Source organism: Neolamprologus multifasciatus, chromosome 18 (assembly GCF_963576455.1).
Source record: "Neolamprologus multifasciatus chromosome 18, fNeoMul1.2, whole genome shotgun sequence".
Classification (NCBI taxonomy): domain Eukaryota; kingdom Metazoa; phylum Chordata; class Actinopteri; order Cichliformes; family Cichlidae; genus Neolamprologus; species Neolamprologus multifasciatus.
Genome location: NC_140456.1, coordinates 90,001 through 105,000, shown reverse-complemented (window position 1 = coordinate 105,000; position 15,000 = coordinate 90,001). Strand labels below are relative to the sequence as shown.

The 15,000-nt window shown below is 49.1% G+C and overlaps 2 protein-coding genes across 7 annotated transcripts in view; both read right to left on the bottom strand.

Moving 5' to 3' along the window:
• dnajc1 (DnaJ (Hsp40) homolog, subfamily C, member 1) overlaps window positions 1-1,086 on the bottom strand; it is a 7,474-nt gene extending 6,388 nt beyond the window's left edge. The window contains 2 exon segments of the mRNA XM_085139782.1: window positions 47-148; window positions 910-1,086. Of these exon segments, the coding sequence (XP_084995908.1) occupies window positions 47-148; window positions 910-1,086 (279 nt within the window).
• An 805-nt stretch (window positions 1,087-1,891) lies between these two features.
• The window catches only part of LOC146496833 (cadherin-7-like), a 13,615-nt gene continuing 506 nt past the window's right edge, over window positions 1,892-15,000 (bottom strand). The window contains exons 1-12 of one of the 6 annotated variants that reach the window (XM_085139777.1): window positions 13,012-13,128; window positions 12,210-12,497; window positions 10,847-11,141; window positions 10,287-10,406; window positions 9,658-9,825; window positions 8,338-8,525; window positions 6,590-6,843; window positions 6,375-6,511; window positions 6,184-6,305; window positions 5,806-5,923; window positions 3,871-4,122; window positions 1,897-2,690 (exon numbers count right to left, since the gene is read on the bottom strand). In XM_085139777.1, coding sequence (XP_084995903.1) covers window positions 2,158-2,690; window positions 3,871-4,122; window positions 5,806-5,923; window positions 6,184-6,305; window positions 6,375-6,511; window positions 6,590-6,843; window positions 8,338-8,525; window positions 9,658-9,825; window positions 10,287-10,406; window positions 10,847-11,141; window positions 12,210-12,446 — 2,424 coding nt within the window. In that variant the 5' untranslated portion in view covers window positions 12,447-12,497; window positions 13,012-13,128 and the 3' untranslated portion in view covers window positions 1,897-2,157. Of the gene's footprint in view, window positions 2,691-3,870; window positions 4,123-5,805; window positions 5,924-6,183; window positions 6,512-6,589; window positions 6,844-8,337; window positions 8,526-9,657; window positions 9,826-10,286; window positions 10,407-10,846; window positions 11,142-12,209 lie in introns of all 6 variants that reach the window. The other 5 variants (XM_085139775.1, XM_085139774.1, XM_085139773.1 and 2 more) reach the window with 5 other exon arrangements.

Below are 15,000 nucleotides of genomic sequence, written 5' to 3'. Positions count from 1 at the left end.
ATCAGGTGTCACGAGTGTTTGTGCTGCTGTGTGTCGTTGCTCCCACCTGTCTGAACTGCGTCTCTGCGTTCTCGTCCTTGTTCTTGTCGGGGTGCAGAATCAGAGACAGGCGGCGGTACGCCTTCTTTATCTCTGCTCCCGGCGCCTCCTGAAGGGAGACAGAGGTCAGAGGTCAGCGTTGGACACCTGAGACCAGGTGATGTTTCCTCTGACAGCAGTGAGTGAAGGCCGTGTGATGGTCGAACACGCTGCTGATCCGCTGCTGAGTCTCTGTCACGCGGCTCAGGAAACACAGCGGCGGCACTCGGAGCCTGCAGCAGAGAGCCCGGGTTAACGGAGACGGCGGATAACCACCGTGGCCACAGACATCATCTCTGATGGCGTTTGAGATAACTAAGAGAAAACCTGGATACGATGAACTTCCTGTGACTCGTCTTTATTTGAACATTTACTTTCTCGCAGCTCCCACCAGGGTTCCTGTGATGTCACAGGTGTAGAGGACGTGCATTAGAATCAGTCACAGCTCGATAAAAGCACCTGCTGACCAATCAGAGACGGCCTCTTCAGCCCGTTTATTAAAAGAGGAAGAAGAAGAGTCATGGTCACTTCCTCTGAGCAGCTCCACGCCGCCTGATGTCAGAGTCCCGCCGCCTGCATCACAGAGCTGCTGTGTGAACTGCACATGCTCAGAAACACAGCATCACATTAATAAGCAACCAATAACGGACCAATAACAGCCTCCCCGCCCACCTGGCTCCAGCTGCTGCAGGTTCTATTGATCAGGTTAAAAACACACGATCAGGTAACATCTGGTCTGATTATTGATCACCTTCTCTAACGGATCTATCAGCTGTGATCGTCGCAATAATCATTATGACAACAGTTAACCCGACCCGGCTCGGCACGGACCTGCTCCACGTTCAGGAACTGGTAGAAGGTCTGCGGGATCTCCTCCACCAGGTCCAGCAGCTCCAGGTCCTCGTCCCATGCGCGAAGAGGGGGGACCGCGGAGACCAGCAGGGCCAAGAGGACCAGCAGGAGCCCCATCCCCGAGGACCCGCTCCTGGATCCGGCTACAGAGACCATAGAGACCCGTACCCGATCGCTTCGACAGCCACCTCACACGGTCCGGAACATCCGGCTCTTCTTCTTCGTCTGTGGCGTTCATGGCTGCGAGGAGCAGCGCCCCCGCGCGGGCCCGCTGCAGCTCCGCGCGCCTCTTCGATCACGTGATTATGCTCCGCCCCGTTGGAGTACTGACGTCATTTCATTTTACCCTGTTGGAGCTTCCTCTGAACCCATGAGAGCGACATAGAAACATTCAGCTTTACTCAGGTTTCGCTCGTTTCTGACAGAAATCAAAATGACCGAGAGAGACTGAAGCTCTCAGACTCTCAGGACAGAAACAGAAATCTACAATTTGATCCTCTCACAACAAGAAAACGTTAAAAACATTCATATTTGTAATATTTTAATGTCTTTAATTATTTGGCGTCACTGTATCTCTCACTGTTCCCCTTTAATCGGTATTTCTTCCTGTGTTTAATTATACACACCCATCTTTGTATGATAATTTTACACCACAGTTGTATGAAGCTGGTGGTCGTTAAAAGTTTCTGTTGAAATAAAGTTGGAAAAAAAGATGCATTATATCTGTAATATTTGGGTTGTTCCAGCAGCGACTCACAGTTTACTCATTTCAGTTTCAGTGGACAGCAAACGCTCTTTCCACTTAACATACCAGATGTTTTTTGTATGGTGGAAAGCATCTCTGTGCCCTGCCCACTAACCCTGTCACACGTGAGCACACGTGAAGAACCATCAGTGGTTCAGTCTGGAGTTGTGCAGACTTCACAGGACGACATCAGCACGGAGAGGCTGAGCATTTGGGTTACAGCAGTAAAAACAGCAGCTTCTCATTAATTCAGTTTTATTTCTGTTGTTACACATTCAGGCTTACAAAATAAAAGCAGCACCACTGGCAAGCTTTTATTGTGAAATAGCAACAGCAGGAAATATTTCACAGTAACTACGTAAAGGTCCAGTCAGGCAGCTCAAGCTCGAGCTGGCTGTTCCAGGTCCAGCTGCCGGTACAGGTTCTGCTCTGGTTCAGGGAGCTCAGAGCTCCTGGTGTGAGGACGAATCAGTTCATATGGGCTAAACAGACCACACTCTCTGCACCTGTACGTCCACACACCTGTTGCCGCAAGGCGTGCACTCTGAGGCACCACCTCCCTCGCGGTCTTTGTAGAGTTCTGCAAGCTTCCGAAACTTTGGCCCCCACTCACTCAGGAAGTGGTAGCTCTGCTCCGACTCCAACGAGGTTAACGAGCTAAACGAGCTCAGCGACACAGCAGCCGACCCGCTGCCCTCCAATGCGTACGTCTGCACAGAGTCGAAGGGTGGCGCCGTCATGTCCAGGCTGGCCTCCCGGAGGCGGTCCTTGATGAACTCCTGGAACAGTTGGTGTTTATCTTCCCTGGATGGCGGGGGCTCAGCGGCGGTGGCACGGTAGCTCCGCTTGGTCTCGTTCAGGTGTCTCAGTGTGAACATGTCGAAGGCCTCGGTGTCCTCCTCGCCACCGCCCTCATCGTCATAACAAACAATATTCTCACGAACATCTCGCTCATCGTCAATAATCAGAGGCTCCTTCCTTCTGCGTCTGATGGCCCCTGTTACCATAGCGACACCTGAGGGCAGACGAAGGGGTGGAGTCATGTTAAAAAGTTAACAAGGCAAAGTCAAGTAATTTTAAATGCCTGAAACTCGAGAGAAGTTCTGCAGCACGACCCTGGATGTGGAAGTTTTCATCTTCCTGAAAGTGACACGGGTCAGAACATCTGAATCCTGCTTTACTCCTGGTGTGATGTTGTTGTTGTTCTCTGCACTGGTAGAGCTGTTTGCTTCCCTGCTACAGACCAACAGCTTCCAGCTATCTTCATAGATAACTGGCAAAGCTTCTGGAGGAAACCTGGTCTTGTTAGGAGAGATGGCATCCATCCCACTTTGGATGGAGCAGCTCTCATTTCTAGAAATATAGACAAATTTATTAAACCCCCAAAATATAAGTATCCAGAGTTGGGACCAGGAAGCAGAGCTGCAGTCTTACACGCCTCTCTGCAGCTTCTCTCCTCCTGCTACCCCCCCAAAAACCCATCTCCATAGAAACTGTGTCTCTATGGAACCACAGCGGTGGCGAGGAGGACACCGAGGCCTTCGACACGTTCACGCTGAGACACCATAGAGACTCTCTATGGACATGGGCTGACAAACAGACAAAATTCACAATTAAACTATTACATTAAAGGTCGTCTGTTCTAACCTTTTATGTCAGAAATTCTCCAGAGTCATTGGAGGAGTTTCTGACTGTCCGACCTCACAGTGTAAAACAGCTCGAGCTGGCTGCTGTTGTGAATGGACGCTTTGTAAATAAAGTTCAACTGCATTGAAGGTATGCTCTTTGTGTGTAGAGCACCACTCCAGGTTTTCGTTGGTCTGTGATCGTTTTCACAGACCAAACCCTAACGCCGCTGAGAGCAGCTGGTCGGGGTCACGTTCCTGCAGACACGTGGAAGCTGAGCCCGTCAGTGTCCTAATGAAGTCATCATCATTTATAAAGCACAGCTGACACAAAATGCTGCACACTGGAACTAAATAATAAACAAAAACATAAAATATACCCAATAAAATAAAAAACAGGTGAGCTCGCTGCTTTCAGGTGACTTCAGATTTGTTCTAGTTTCATCAGTTTGCTGATCTACTCCAGCTTCAGCTGGTTTATTTTACCTCATGGACAGAGGCCATCAGCTCTAAGCCAACCAGGTTCTACTTCCTGTTTCTGACTTGAAGAGGCGCGACTTTGTCTCATACCCAGCAGTGTGAGGACACAGGTGAGGAGGACAACAGCGGCGAGGCTCAGGCCTTCTGGCAGCAGCGCTGACATCTCCTGGATGCAGCTGCGACGATTTCCATGAAGATCGCACTCGCAGACGGTGACGGTCAGCGTGTTGGTGCTGCTGAGAGGCGGAGTCCCGCAGTCTGAAATCACCACCGGCAGGAAGTAAAGCGGCCGCTCCCGCCGCAGGAACCCGGCCCGCCACGTCAGGACGGACGCCGTGTTGTCTGAGGACAGACAGATCGATGTCATCACCAGCAGCTTTTAAGGTGGAACACAGAGTGCTATTTAAGGGGGTGCCGTGCCAAGCAAAGAACTAAAGACGTGTGGGAGGAGCTACAGCGAGAAGCTCATGGATGATTGGCAGCTGTAAGGTAAAGTTTTTGCTTTGTGGTAACGGTTAGAAAGAGATGGCACCACTCAGTGTGTTCGCTGAAACCACGAGGGACAAACACACACAGACGGGACGACGTCGGACACCGCCCGGGCGCTCCGCTGAGCCGACCGGGCGGTCCGCTGAGCCGACCGGGCGGTCCGCTGAACCGACCGGGCGGTCCGCTGAACCGACCGGGCGGTCCGCTGAGCCGACCGGGCGGTCCGCTGAGCCGACAGGTCACACAACTCAAACCGTCCTCACACAAAGTGTCTCCAGATGGGAATATTACGGCTAACGGGCGGATCCTGTGTCAGTGCAGGTAGCCACCAGTGAACAACTGCTGGCTGCTGAAGAGACATGATGTCAACTTGTTAACTGTTGCAGCACTGAAGTGATCCCCTTACTCAGTTTAAGTTTAAGTGCCCTCATTGTCCTCATGAGCCAATAAACTCGAGACTACCAGCATCACCGACACAGGAGGCTCAACATGTTTTTAGGGCCTTAAACCCTAAATTCAGGCTGGTCCATGAACACCACAGAGCTGCTCTGTTTCAGTGATTTTTGTTTTAAGGTGGACTGCACAGTTCTGCTGTACACTGATTAAGGTGGACTGCGCAGTTCTGCTGTACACTGGTTAAAGTGGACTGCACAGTTCTGCTGTACACTGGTTAAAGTGGACTGCGCAGTTCTGCTGTACACTGGTTAAGGTGGACTGCGCAGTTCTGCTGTACACTGGTTAAAGTGGACTGCGCAGTTCTGCTGTACACTGGTTAAGGTGGACTGCACAGTTCTGCTGTACACTGGTTAAAGTGGACTGCGCAGTTCTGCTGTACACTGGTTAAGGTGGACTGCACAGTTCTGCTGTACACTGATTAAGGTGGACTGCGCAGTTCTGCTGTACACTGATTAAAGTGGACTGCGCAGTTCTGCTGTACACGGATTAAGGTGGACTGCGCAGTTCTGCTGTACACTGGTTAAGGTGGACTGCGCAGTTCTGCTGTACACGGATTAAAGTGGACTGCGCAGTTCTGCTGTACACTGGTTAAGGTGGACTGCGCAGTTCTGCTGTACACGGATTAAAGTGGACTGCGCAGTTCTGCTGTACACTGGTTAAGGTGGACTGCGCAGTTCTGCTGTACACTGATTAAAGTGGACTGCGCAGTTCTGCTGTACACGGATTAAGGTGGACTGCGCAGTTCTGCTGTACACTGGTTAAGGTGGACTGCGCAGTTCTGCTGTACACTGGTTAAGGTGGACTGCGCAGTTCTGCTGTACACTGATTAAAGTGGACTGCGCAGTTCTGCTGTACACGGATTAAGGTGGACTGCGCAGTTCTGCTGTACACGGATTAAAGTGGACTGCGCAGTTCTGCTGTACACTGGTTAAGGTGGACTGCGCAGTTCTGCTGTACACTGGTTAAGGTGGACTGCGCAGTTCTGCTGTACACTGGTTAAAGTGGACTGCGCAGTTCTGCTGTACACTGGTTAAGGTGGACTGCGCAGTTCTGCTGTACACTGGTTAAGGTGGACTGTACCGTTGTTGTCTCTCAGGATGAAGCTTTGGTTCCAGGCAGCCTTGGCAGCCAAAGAAAACAGGAAGTGATGTCCATTCTTGGCTTCATCCAAATCCACGGCGCTCAGCGTCACAATGATCTAAAGGTCAAAGGTCAAACAGAGGCAGAAAATCAGAAGCACATCCAGTCAGCAATGCTCATGTGACCTGAGATGGGACTTCTGGATCCATCTCAGTAGCAGATTACAGAGATTTCACAGACGATCTCATTAAATAACGGATATCAGTGACATCACAGCAGCTGTATTTACCTGTCTGTCTACACACCTGCTCACTCGCCTTCTGCTCACTCGCTCACCTTTCTGTGAACACCTGTCTGTGAGCCACAAGTGGGCCTCACCTGTCCCGGCTGGGCGTCCTCACAGATGAATGTCTGGTACTCGACGGGAAAGCTCGGAGCGTTGTCATTGACGTCTGTCACAGAGACCAGAACCACGGCTTTGCCCACCTGAGAGTGATCCACTGAGACAGACACACCTGTCAGACACACCTGCTGCTCGCAGGAAGACAAACGGATGTCATGTGACTTACAGCTCTCTGTGGCGAGCACAGTGATGTTGTGCAGAGCGCTCAGCTCTCTGTCCAGACGTCTGCTCGTCCGGATCACGCCTGATTGTCTGTCAATGTCAAAGTAGTTCTCCACGTCCGACTTCCTGTCGATGGCGTACCTGCAGAGGAGCACAGGTGTTGTCTTTGCGTTGTGGTGTAAATGTGTTTTGCAGTGATTTTACTGCCTCGCGTCTTACCTGATGGGACAATTTGAGGCGTCGGGGTCGTGAGCTGAAACCGATCCCACCTCAGTTCCCACCGGCGCTGCCTCTGAAACCGCCATCTGGCTGACGCGGGGGGAAAAATACGGAGGCTCGTTCACGTCCTCCACCTGCAGCCGAACTGTCGCCACGTCGCTGAACGGCCCGGCTGACAGAAAGCGGGTGTCCATGTAGCGATTGGATGCCTCGACGCGTAAAGTGTAGCTGGTCTTGGTCTCAAAGTCCAGAGTCTGAGGAGGAGGGAGGACATCACAGGTGCCTTTGAGTGCAGGCTGGTCTCCCTGGAGATCCGAGTACTTCTGAACATTAGCGTGACAAAAACGCCACGAGGCATTAACTATGTTTCTGAAGCGCCGTGGATGCTCCGACAGAGCTGAGCCGCCGTAAACATTCACGTTTATTATCCCGCTGACAGCACAGATGTTTGAGCCTTCATGGGGATGCAGGCCAGAGCTATGACAGAGTCTGTGCACCGCTGTCCAGCTTACAACGTTAGAAACATAGCATTGGCAGCAAATAGAACTACAGCGTAATTATGAAGAGAGCTGCGAGTCAGACGAGAACACGGCTCTCCAACGTAAAAACCTCAGGAGCTTATTTCACCTACAAACTCAAACCAGTGAAGCTACCAGGGTGTTTCTGCCGTCTCACACATCCTCTCTTTGCTGGTGTTTTCTCTGCTAAAGAACAGAAATCATATCCTGCTGCATTTAGTGTTCATTAACATGAAATTTAGCGGTAAGAGAAAGTGACGTTTATCAAACTATGATGCTGAATAAAGTCACAGCACAGAAGCTGCTCTCATCAATGTGTTAAAAGATGGAAACAGACCCTGTTACACCTCAGTACGGGTCAGACTCAGAGCTGTGCTTCTTAGACAGGTAGAGGGCAGGAACTAGCTCCTCGTGGAGGCGTCAGTCCTCCATTATGTCATGAATGCAGGTGGGTTACACACACAAGTTGGCTTTTTGTGGACAGTTGGCTGCAGCCACTTTAACAGAGACAAGCCTGAGATGTTTTGTGTGTCCAGCAAGACTTGAGAGGCTTATTCGTGTGTACAGGGATGACGATGCTCTACTTACTGGCTCCTCTGAGGCTGGAAAGACGGCTGCAGTTAGAAAACAGAGCACATCACTCCAACTCCCTGTCTTTGCTTCCAAGAAGTGTTGCTAATGGTTTAAAAGTCGGAGGATGGCTCAGGGCCTGATGTATCTGACTTCATATCAGCAGGGCTTTCAGTTAGACACGGTGAGATGACATTTATCTGCTACGCCACCGCTGGAGCCGCCGCTGGAGCCGCCGACACATGGAGGCCAGACCGACCGAAGCTGGAAACCAATCTACTTTTGTTCTCCTTTGTAAATCATGTTACTGAGTTAAATAAACTAGTGTGGCCATCAGTAAAATGTGGTCATGCGATTATGTGAAGGCGACACCCACATTTATTCTGATTGTGCTGGCACAGACACGACTGCTGACAGAAAGGAAACCTTTATCTGAGCGATGAATCTAAAATCAGAACAATAAAAAAATGTCATCTGCAAGAGACGCAGCGAGCTAAATTTAAACAGCTGTGAGCAGCTGCCGAGCAGCAGGGATGTCCTCTGGGAACGCCGCCGGCACGCGATGATGCAACGATCACAGGGACGCGGAAGAGTTCACAGTGGACAGAAACATCAGAACCAAACACTGGAGATTTCTGTGACCTACAAACAATCCAGAACCTTGATCAGGATGACCAGTCCTTCCTGCGTGTGGGGGTCTGTGAGCATCCGGAAGGTTCCCAGTCCATCCCCGTCCAAGATCCTGTAGTCCATCTCAGCGTTTGGACCCGCGTCCGCATCCAGAGCTTTGATCTTCGCGACCACCGCTGACACCAGTGTGGACTCTGGGATGCTGAACTGGTAACTCTCTGTGGGTCACAGAGAAGCCTGAATGAGTGCCTGCAGCGCCCCCCTCAGTTCAGTTCAATTCAGTTCAATTCAATTCAATTCAATTCAATTCAATTCAATTGAGAGATAAACATGAAACCTATGAGAGACTACGGTGGGGATAACAGATGACCTGACAATGAAACACAGAAAACAGAGGACTTAAATACACAGGAGGTGATCAGGGGAAGTGGGAACACATGGGGAAACAGCTGACACTAGGGGGAAAGTCACAATGAACGCACCAGACTCTTTCAAAATAAAACAGGAAACATGACGTAGACATGACAACACACTACACAGCCCTAAAACACATGAAAGACAAGAAACAGAATTTAAAAAACTCATGAGACAGATGATAATAATCAACTAAACCTTAAATAAGAATAACAAAGGAACTTATCATACAACCTTAACATAAGAGACTCAATAATACAAAATAAAGCGCTGGGTCAGAGAGGCAGCCCGTGACCAGGGCAACAATGAGAACAAACAAAACAATAATAAAAAGCCACAAGACATTTATTTTCCATTGGTTGCAGTCGGGATAAAAGAAACCTCACAGGTACTCTAAACAACGGCCAGAGGGCAACGAGTCAAACTCAGTGTGACGTGGATGTTCAAACGGTTAACAGAATGAGGCTTCCTCAGCACATGCTTGTTATAAATGGTCAAAAGCCCGTCTTGCCAAACGCCCTGAGAGTTTTTACCCAAAGTCCCAACCAACTTTGTTCTTCAGAGTCATGTTACCAAACCAAGCAGATAAATGATTCAATAACATGTCTGTAAAACAAGGACAACATTTCAGACATTAAAAGATTTGCCTTAAAAAGAAGAGTTTTTGCTGAACTCGTTTGGTAGTGGCATCAGCATGAGGCTCAAAACACAGTTTGTGGTCAAGAACAACCTTAAATACTCGTAACACTCTCAGGACATCATGTTGGAATAAGGTCACGACGCTCTGCAGGCTCACTGTTAAAAGTCCAGCCGGCAGAGGGAGGAGCTGTGATTTCTAAAGAAACTCTGTTAGGTTTGAATCCAGAAGGACAGGATTAGGAGAGAGTCAAATATCAATGAACAGGTGTTAACAGGACGCTCTCAGGTGAGACTCACTGCGGGGGAAGCGAGGTGGGTTGTCGTTGACATCAGTCAGCATCACAGTGACCGTTGTGGTTCCTGACAGACCTCCCATCTGACCAATCATGTCTTTGGCCTGGATGACCAGCAGGTAATGGTCCCGCAGCTCCCGGTCCATGTCGGGCAGGGCTGTACGCACCACACCTGCAGACAGGTGAGACATTAGCACAGTCTGAAGATGAGCATGAGCGCCCACATGACAAACATTGTGACATAATCAACATGACGCATTCATAATTGATCCACGTGCTGACATTAAAAAGGTCACAGGTGTTGTGCAGCGCCGACACAAACCGAGGTGAACGTGACATCATGTGGCCTCATTTACGAACAGTAAATAAAGCGGCTTCAGGCGAAGAGGCCGAAGCTGCTTTAATCCGCTTTAATCTGCTGCAATCTGACTACATCTGATGTGTGAAGCAGCAAAGGAGGATTCAGAGAGGAGGCGTGACCGTGACCACCACGAAGGTGGTTACGTACAACTCTGCAAGGCTCATGGGTAAAGGCAGCCATGGTCTGTAGCAGTTTAATACTCGACTGGTCGTGGCGTCACCGAGTGCGCTCTGTATCATCGCTCTGTCTGCGTTTCACAGCCACACGCTCACCTGACTTTGGCTCCACAGAGAAATATGGCTGCCCCTGCAGGATGCTGTAAACTAGGTGGGCGGAGTTTCCATAGGTTGGATCATCGGCGTCTGTCGCCACCACGGTCAACACAGACGTACCTGTACAAGATCAAACTTTATTCAAACAGGGAGCGCTGCTCGTAGAAACGCTGTCAAACCTAAATTTGGATTTGCTCTGAGAAGGTGTCTCCATAAAACATCTCCAAACCGAGGGAACTAGTGAGCATGTGCAATGGGACCAACAACAGGAGACTCACCTGGAGACAGAAAACCTATCCAGGTGTTTAAGTCTCTCAGTAAGTTTCACAACAAGAACCTGCTCAACCTCAGACTTTCACATTAAAAGCCTGCATGACATCAGGTTTTCACATTACAAGCAGAAGTCTATGAAAATGGCTTCTGCTTGCTGAATCCCTGCTGATCTAATTCACGCTCAGCTGAGGTGACTTCAGTGCAAACGAGTGGACTGTAAAAAGCTCCACTCAACATGAAATGTTCACGCGGGACTATGTGGAGACAAAAGCTGGTTCTGGACTCACCTGCAGGGGACCTCTCAGCCACCCGGGCCACGTACGGTCCATCCAGGAACTTGGGCTCGTTGTCGTTGATGTCCTGGACCTTGATGATGAACTGGGACTCGGGTTCGAGCGGCAGGTTGGTGTTTCGGTCTCGAGCCTGAGCTCTCAGTGTGTAGTACGCCTGCTGTTCCCGATCCAAGCTTTTGGTGGTGTGTATGTCTCCGGTGTCCTCATCAATGGAGAAGATGGACATTGCTCCTTCGCCGCTCAGGACGTACCTCACCTGTCCGTCACCTTTATCCAGGTCAGAGTGGAGCTGCAGGAAACCAGTTGAGTACAACAAACATTTCTTATTGTTATTATTGAGGAAATGAACCTTCAAAGATGGAGCTCGCCGTGAAACCGCCAAAGATGGAGCTCGCCCTGAAACCGTCAAAGATGGAGCTCGCCGTCAAACCGTCAAAGCAAATGTGCCCGTTTCACTTTAAATAAGCATCACCTGTTTCGCTGCTTTGACCTTTGAACTGCACAATCAACAAACTGGTGTTTTTATGCCACATTTCTTACTACAAGCCTGACTCAGTGCTGCTAACATTCACACAGCACAAGTAAGAGCTCAGTATACGCCAGGGATTAAACCATCAACCTCCCAGTTTGGAGATGTCCCACTCTTACTCCTGAACCACAGCCGCCTGGTACAGACACACCAGGTTCAGCAGGTACATCCATCCACACCAGAGTTCCTCCTGATGTCCTTTACTTCCCTCACTCTGTTCCCTTTCGTCTTTGGGCTTTCTCCTAATGAACGCTTTCCAAATACCAGTTTGATATCCGATATCTTGTAATGTTCTCGGAAAAGTCCTAATCCAGTACCCAGAAGAACTTCCTGATTAAAGTTTGTCATATTTTTAATCCACTTTAGATTCAGTAGAATTACCGCTAGTTTTATGTTTCTTAATTTTGTTTATTCATTATTGGTTTCTGTTTGGCCTTCTGGGTCTGGGACATGCTTAAAGGTCTCATCCAAAACAAAAGTACTATGATGAACTGCTGCTTGGAACAAAAGCGAGTTTCTGTTCTGGTTCAGAGACACTTTAAATCTGCTGCAACAAAGCTGCACAGAAACATCTGAACCCCACATCTATGATGCAGAGCCTGGACGTAGGCCCGGACCGGCACGGGCACCTGCACGGGCACCTGGACGGGCCCCTGGACGGGCACCTGGATGGGCACCTGCACGGGCCCCTGCACGGGCACCTGCACGGGCCCCTGCACGGGCACCTGCACGGGCACCTGGACGGGCACCTGCACGGGCACCTGGACGGGCACCTGCACGGGCCCTGGAGCCGTCATTTAGACTAATCTGTAAATCTACAGTTCGTACCTTTCCGATGTAGAGCGGCTCGTCTCCCGTGTACTCCTCCAGGACGAAGAACTGGTTCCACACCCAGCTTCTCCTCCTCCTGCTCTGGGTGGAGTAGACACCCGCTCCCCCTCCTCGTGTTCTTCCTGACACCTGAAGGAGCGCCACGGAGTTCAGCGTCATTGCCCCGCAGCCGGACGTCTCCCACAGGGAAAGGATGATTGCAGTGAGCATGCTCGGGAGACGCAGGAAGTTCATCTCTGAGGTTAACAGGCGTGCCCAGCAAAAAGATGTCAGTGGCAGGAGCTGCTGGCGGGATCGTTTGAGCCAAAGAGAAGGAAAGTTTACGGTAAGCACCTGTCCTCTCTTTAATATTGATGATGTCATTAAAACCTATCAGGGCGTGAATGAGTTCTCAGCTCACTTTGAATTTTTAACAAAATCCTGAGACGAATGAACCAAAATGTAACTGAATAGAATAGAATAATCCTTTAATTGTCCCACAAGGGGAAATTTGGTTGTAAGTGTCAGTCGTTTTCCAATAATCAGTTTGGTAACATTACTGCTCAGTTTGAAGGATTTATCTCAGAGTGCTGCTGCAGAGCATCTCTTTATGTTACCCTCTGAACTATGAAGCAAACGTACAGCGTTGGAGAAGTGTGATTATAGAAACATATTTTAGCCCAGTTTAAAGGATTTTGTTAATCTGAAGCTCCTCTTCATCCCGTTAAATCTGCTCCAGTAATCTGAAAACACTCCCCTCACTCTTAAATCTGCTGTTTTTGCCAACTCTGACCTTAAATACACAAACCAGCAGTCTTACCTTCCAGCTGCTGACCGTCCCCTGTGGATCTGTAGATGATGATGACTGATTATTGATGAAAGAGCAGCAGCAGCTCCGACGCTCTATCCCTCTCTGCCACTCTCTGTCTGTCACACAAACCCCGCTCCCTTTGAGGACTAGGGGGTGTTAGGCTCCGCCTCATCAGCAGGGGGGGAGGAGTCAAATGACTTGGACCGAGGACGGCAGCTTCTTCATGTGTTGTTTTAATGAACATCTTCTCAGTGCTCCTCGATACGCCTGAACACTTGTAATGAGGACAGAGCTGGAGCACAGACGTTATCCCTGCAACCCTGCAGGTTTCCTCAGCTCACCGTCATGCAACATTTTCTCCTCCCATTACAAAAATCTTCATCGTCTGAAACTCCTCCTGCTCCTCTTCCTCACAGTTTCTCGCTGACATTGACAGAGACATTTTTGGAAGAGATCATTTTTAATAGGAACAAGTTCCTAACAAGGATAGATCACAGCAAAGCATTCCTCAAACATGTTCATTTAAGTGCTGTATGTTTATCCCAGAACAGCTTTGTATGACTCACAGTTCAAAACGATCCTTCTGATACTGACTCTCCACTCAGTTTCTTCTGACTGAAGGTTTGGACAGGTGGGTGGGGCTGCTGTGCCTGAGATGGCCACATAAAGATGCTGTTACTCTCGCTTTAATTTGAAAATCCAGCACTGAAACAGGAGATGACAGAAAGCAAGGAGAAGCTGAACCTCTGACAGACTCTCTTCTCACTCACAGGGGAGGCTTCAGATCAAAACTCAAAGCTTAAACACAAAACAATGTTCAGAAAGTTGAATTAAAGGGCATCAGGGCCTGTTATTGATTACTGACTGATGTGTGATTAATCAGACTGTGGATCAAATGACTGGAAAGAGTCCTGAGGTGGGAGGAGATCATGATGGAGGACTGATGGAGGACTGATGGAGGACTTTCCTTTTTGCTAAAGCATATAGTTAGGGCTGGACCAGGTGACCCTGAATCCTCCCTTAGTTATGCTGCAATAGACGTAGGCTGCCGGGGATTCCCATGATGCACTGGGTGTTTCTTCTTCACTCACTATGTATTAACAGACCTCTCTGCACTGAATCATATCTGTTATTAACCTCTGTCTCTCTTCCACAGCATGTCTTTATCCTGTCTTCCTTCTCTCACCCCAACCAATCACAGCAGATGGCCCCGCCCCTCCCTGAGCCTGGTTCTGCTGGAGGTTTCTTCCTGTTAAAAGGGAGTTTTTCCTTCCCACTGTCGCCAAAGTGCTGCTCATAGGGGGTCATATGATTGTTGGGTTTTTCTCTGTATCTATTATTGTAGAGTCTACATTACAATACTCTCCACTCCACCTAACTGTTGTAGCAAACGGGTGGAGTGGAGAGAGTGTGGACCCAAATGCAAACACTGGCAATGGACTTGAAAACACACCTTTTGTTGAGGCAGAACAAACACAGCGCAGTACGATGACTACACTGACATTATCCTTTAAACAGGAAGGAAACTAGAAACAAGTATAAACAACTTTAAAACCGTGAAACACAACCGTGAGATGTGAAAACTGAAAAATAGGAAATGCACTGAAATACGTAGATGATCTGGCAACAAACAGAGGAACACAAAGGCTTAAACACACAACTGACCCCTCTGAGGGGGTCATGTGATTGTAGAGGGATAACGAGGAAATGACACACAACGAGGCTGGGGGAAGCAAAACTGAAAAGTAAAACAGGAAACGTGAGGCAGGCACTCGAGACTGTCAAAGTAAAACAGGAAACATGAGACAACTTAACTGGATCAGACATGACACAAGGAACTCAGGGGAAGCACAGAGACAGGAATGTAGAGACTAGAAACTAAATAACAATGAAATCAAAGACTGTTCATAATTCACACAAAATGCTGGTCACAAACCCCGGACCATGACGAATAAGGACTGATAAAGGTCTGAAGGAGCTCTGATGGGCTCCTGCAGG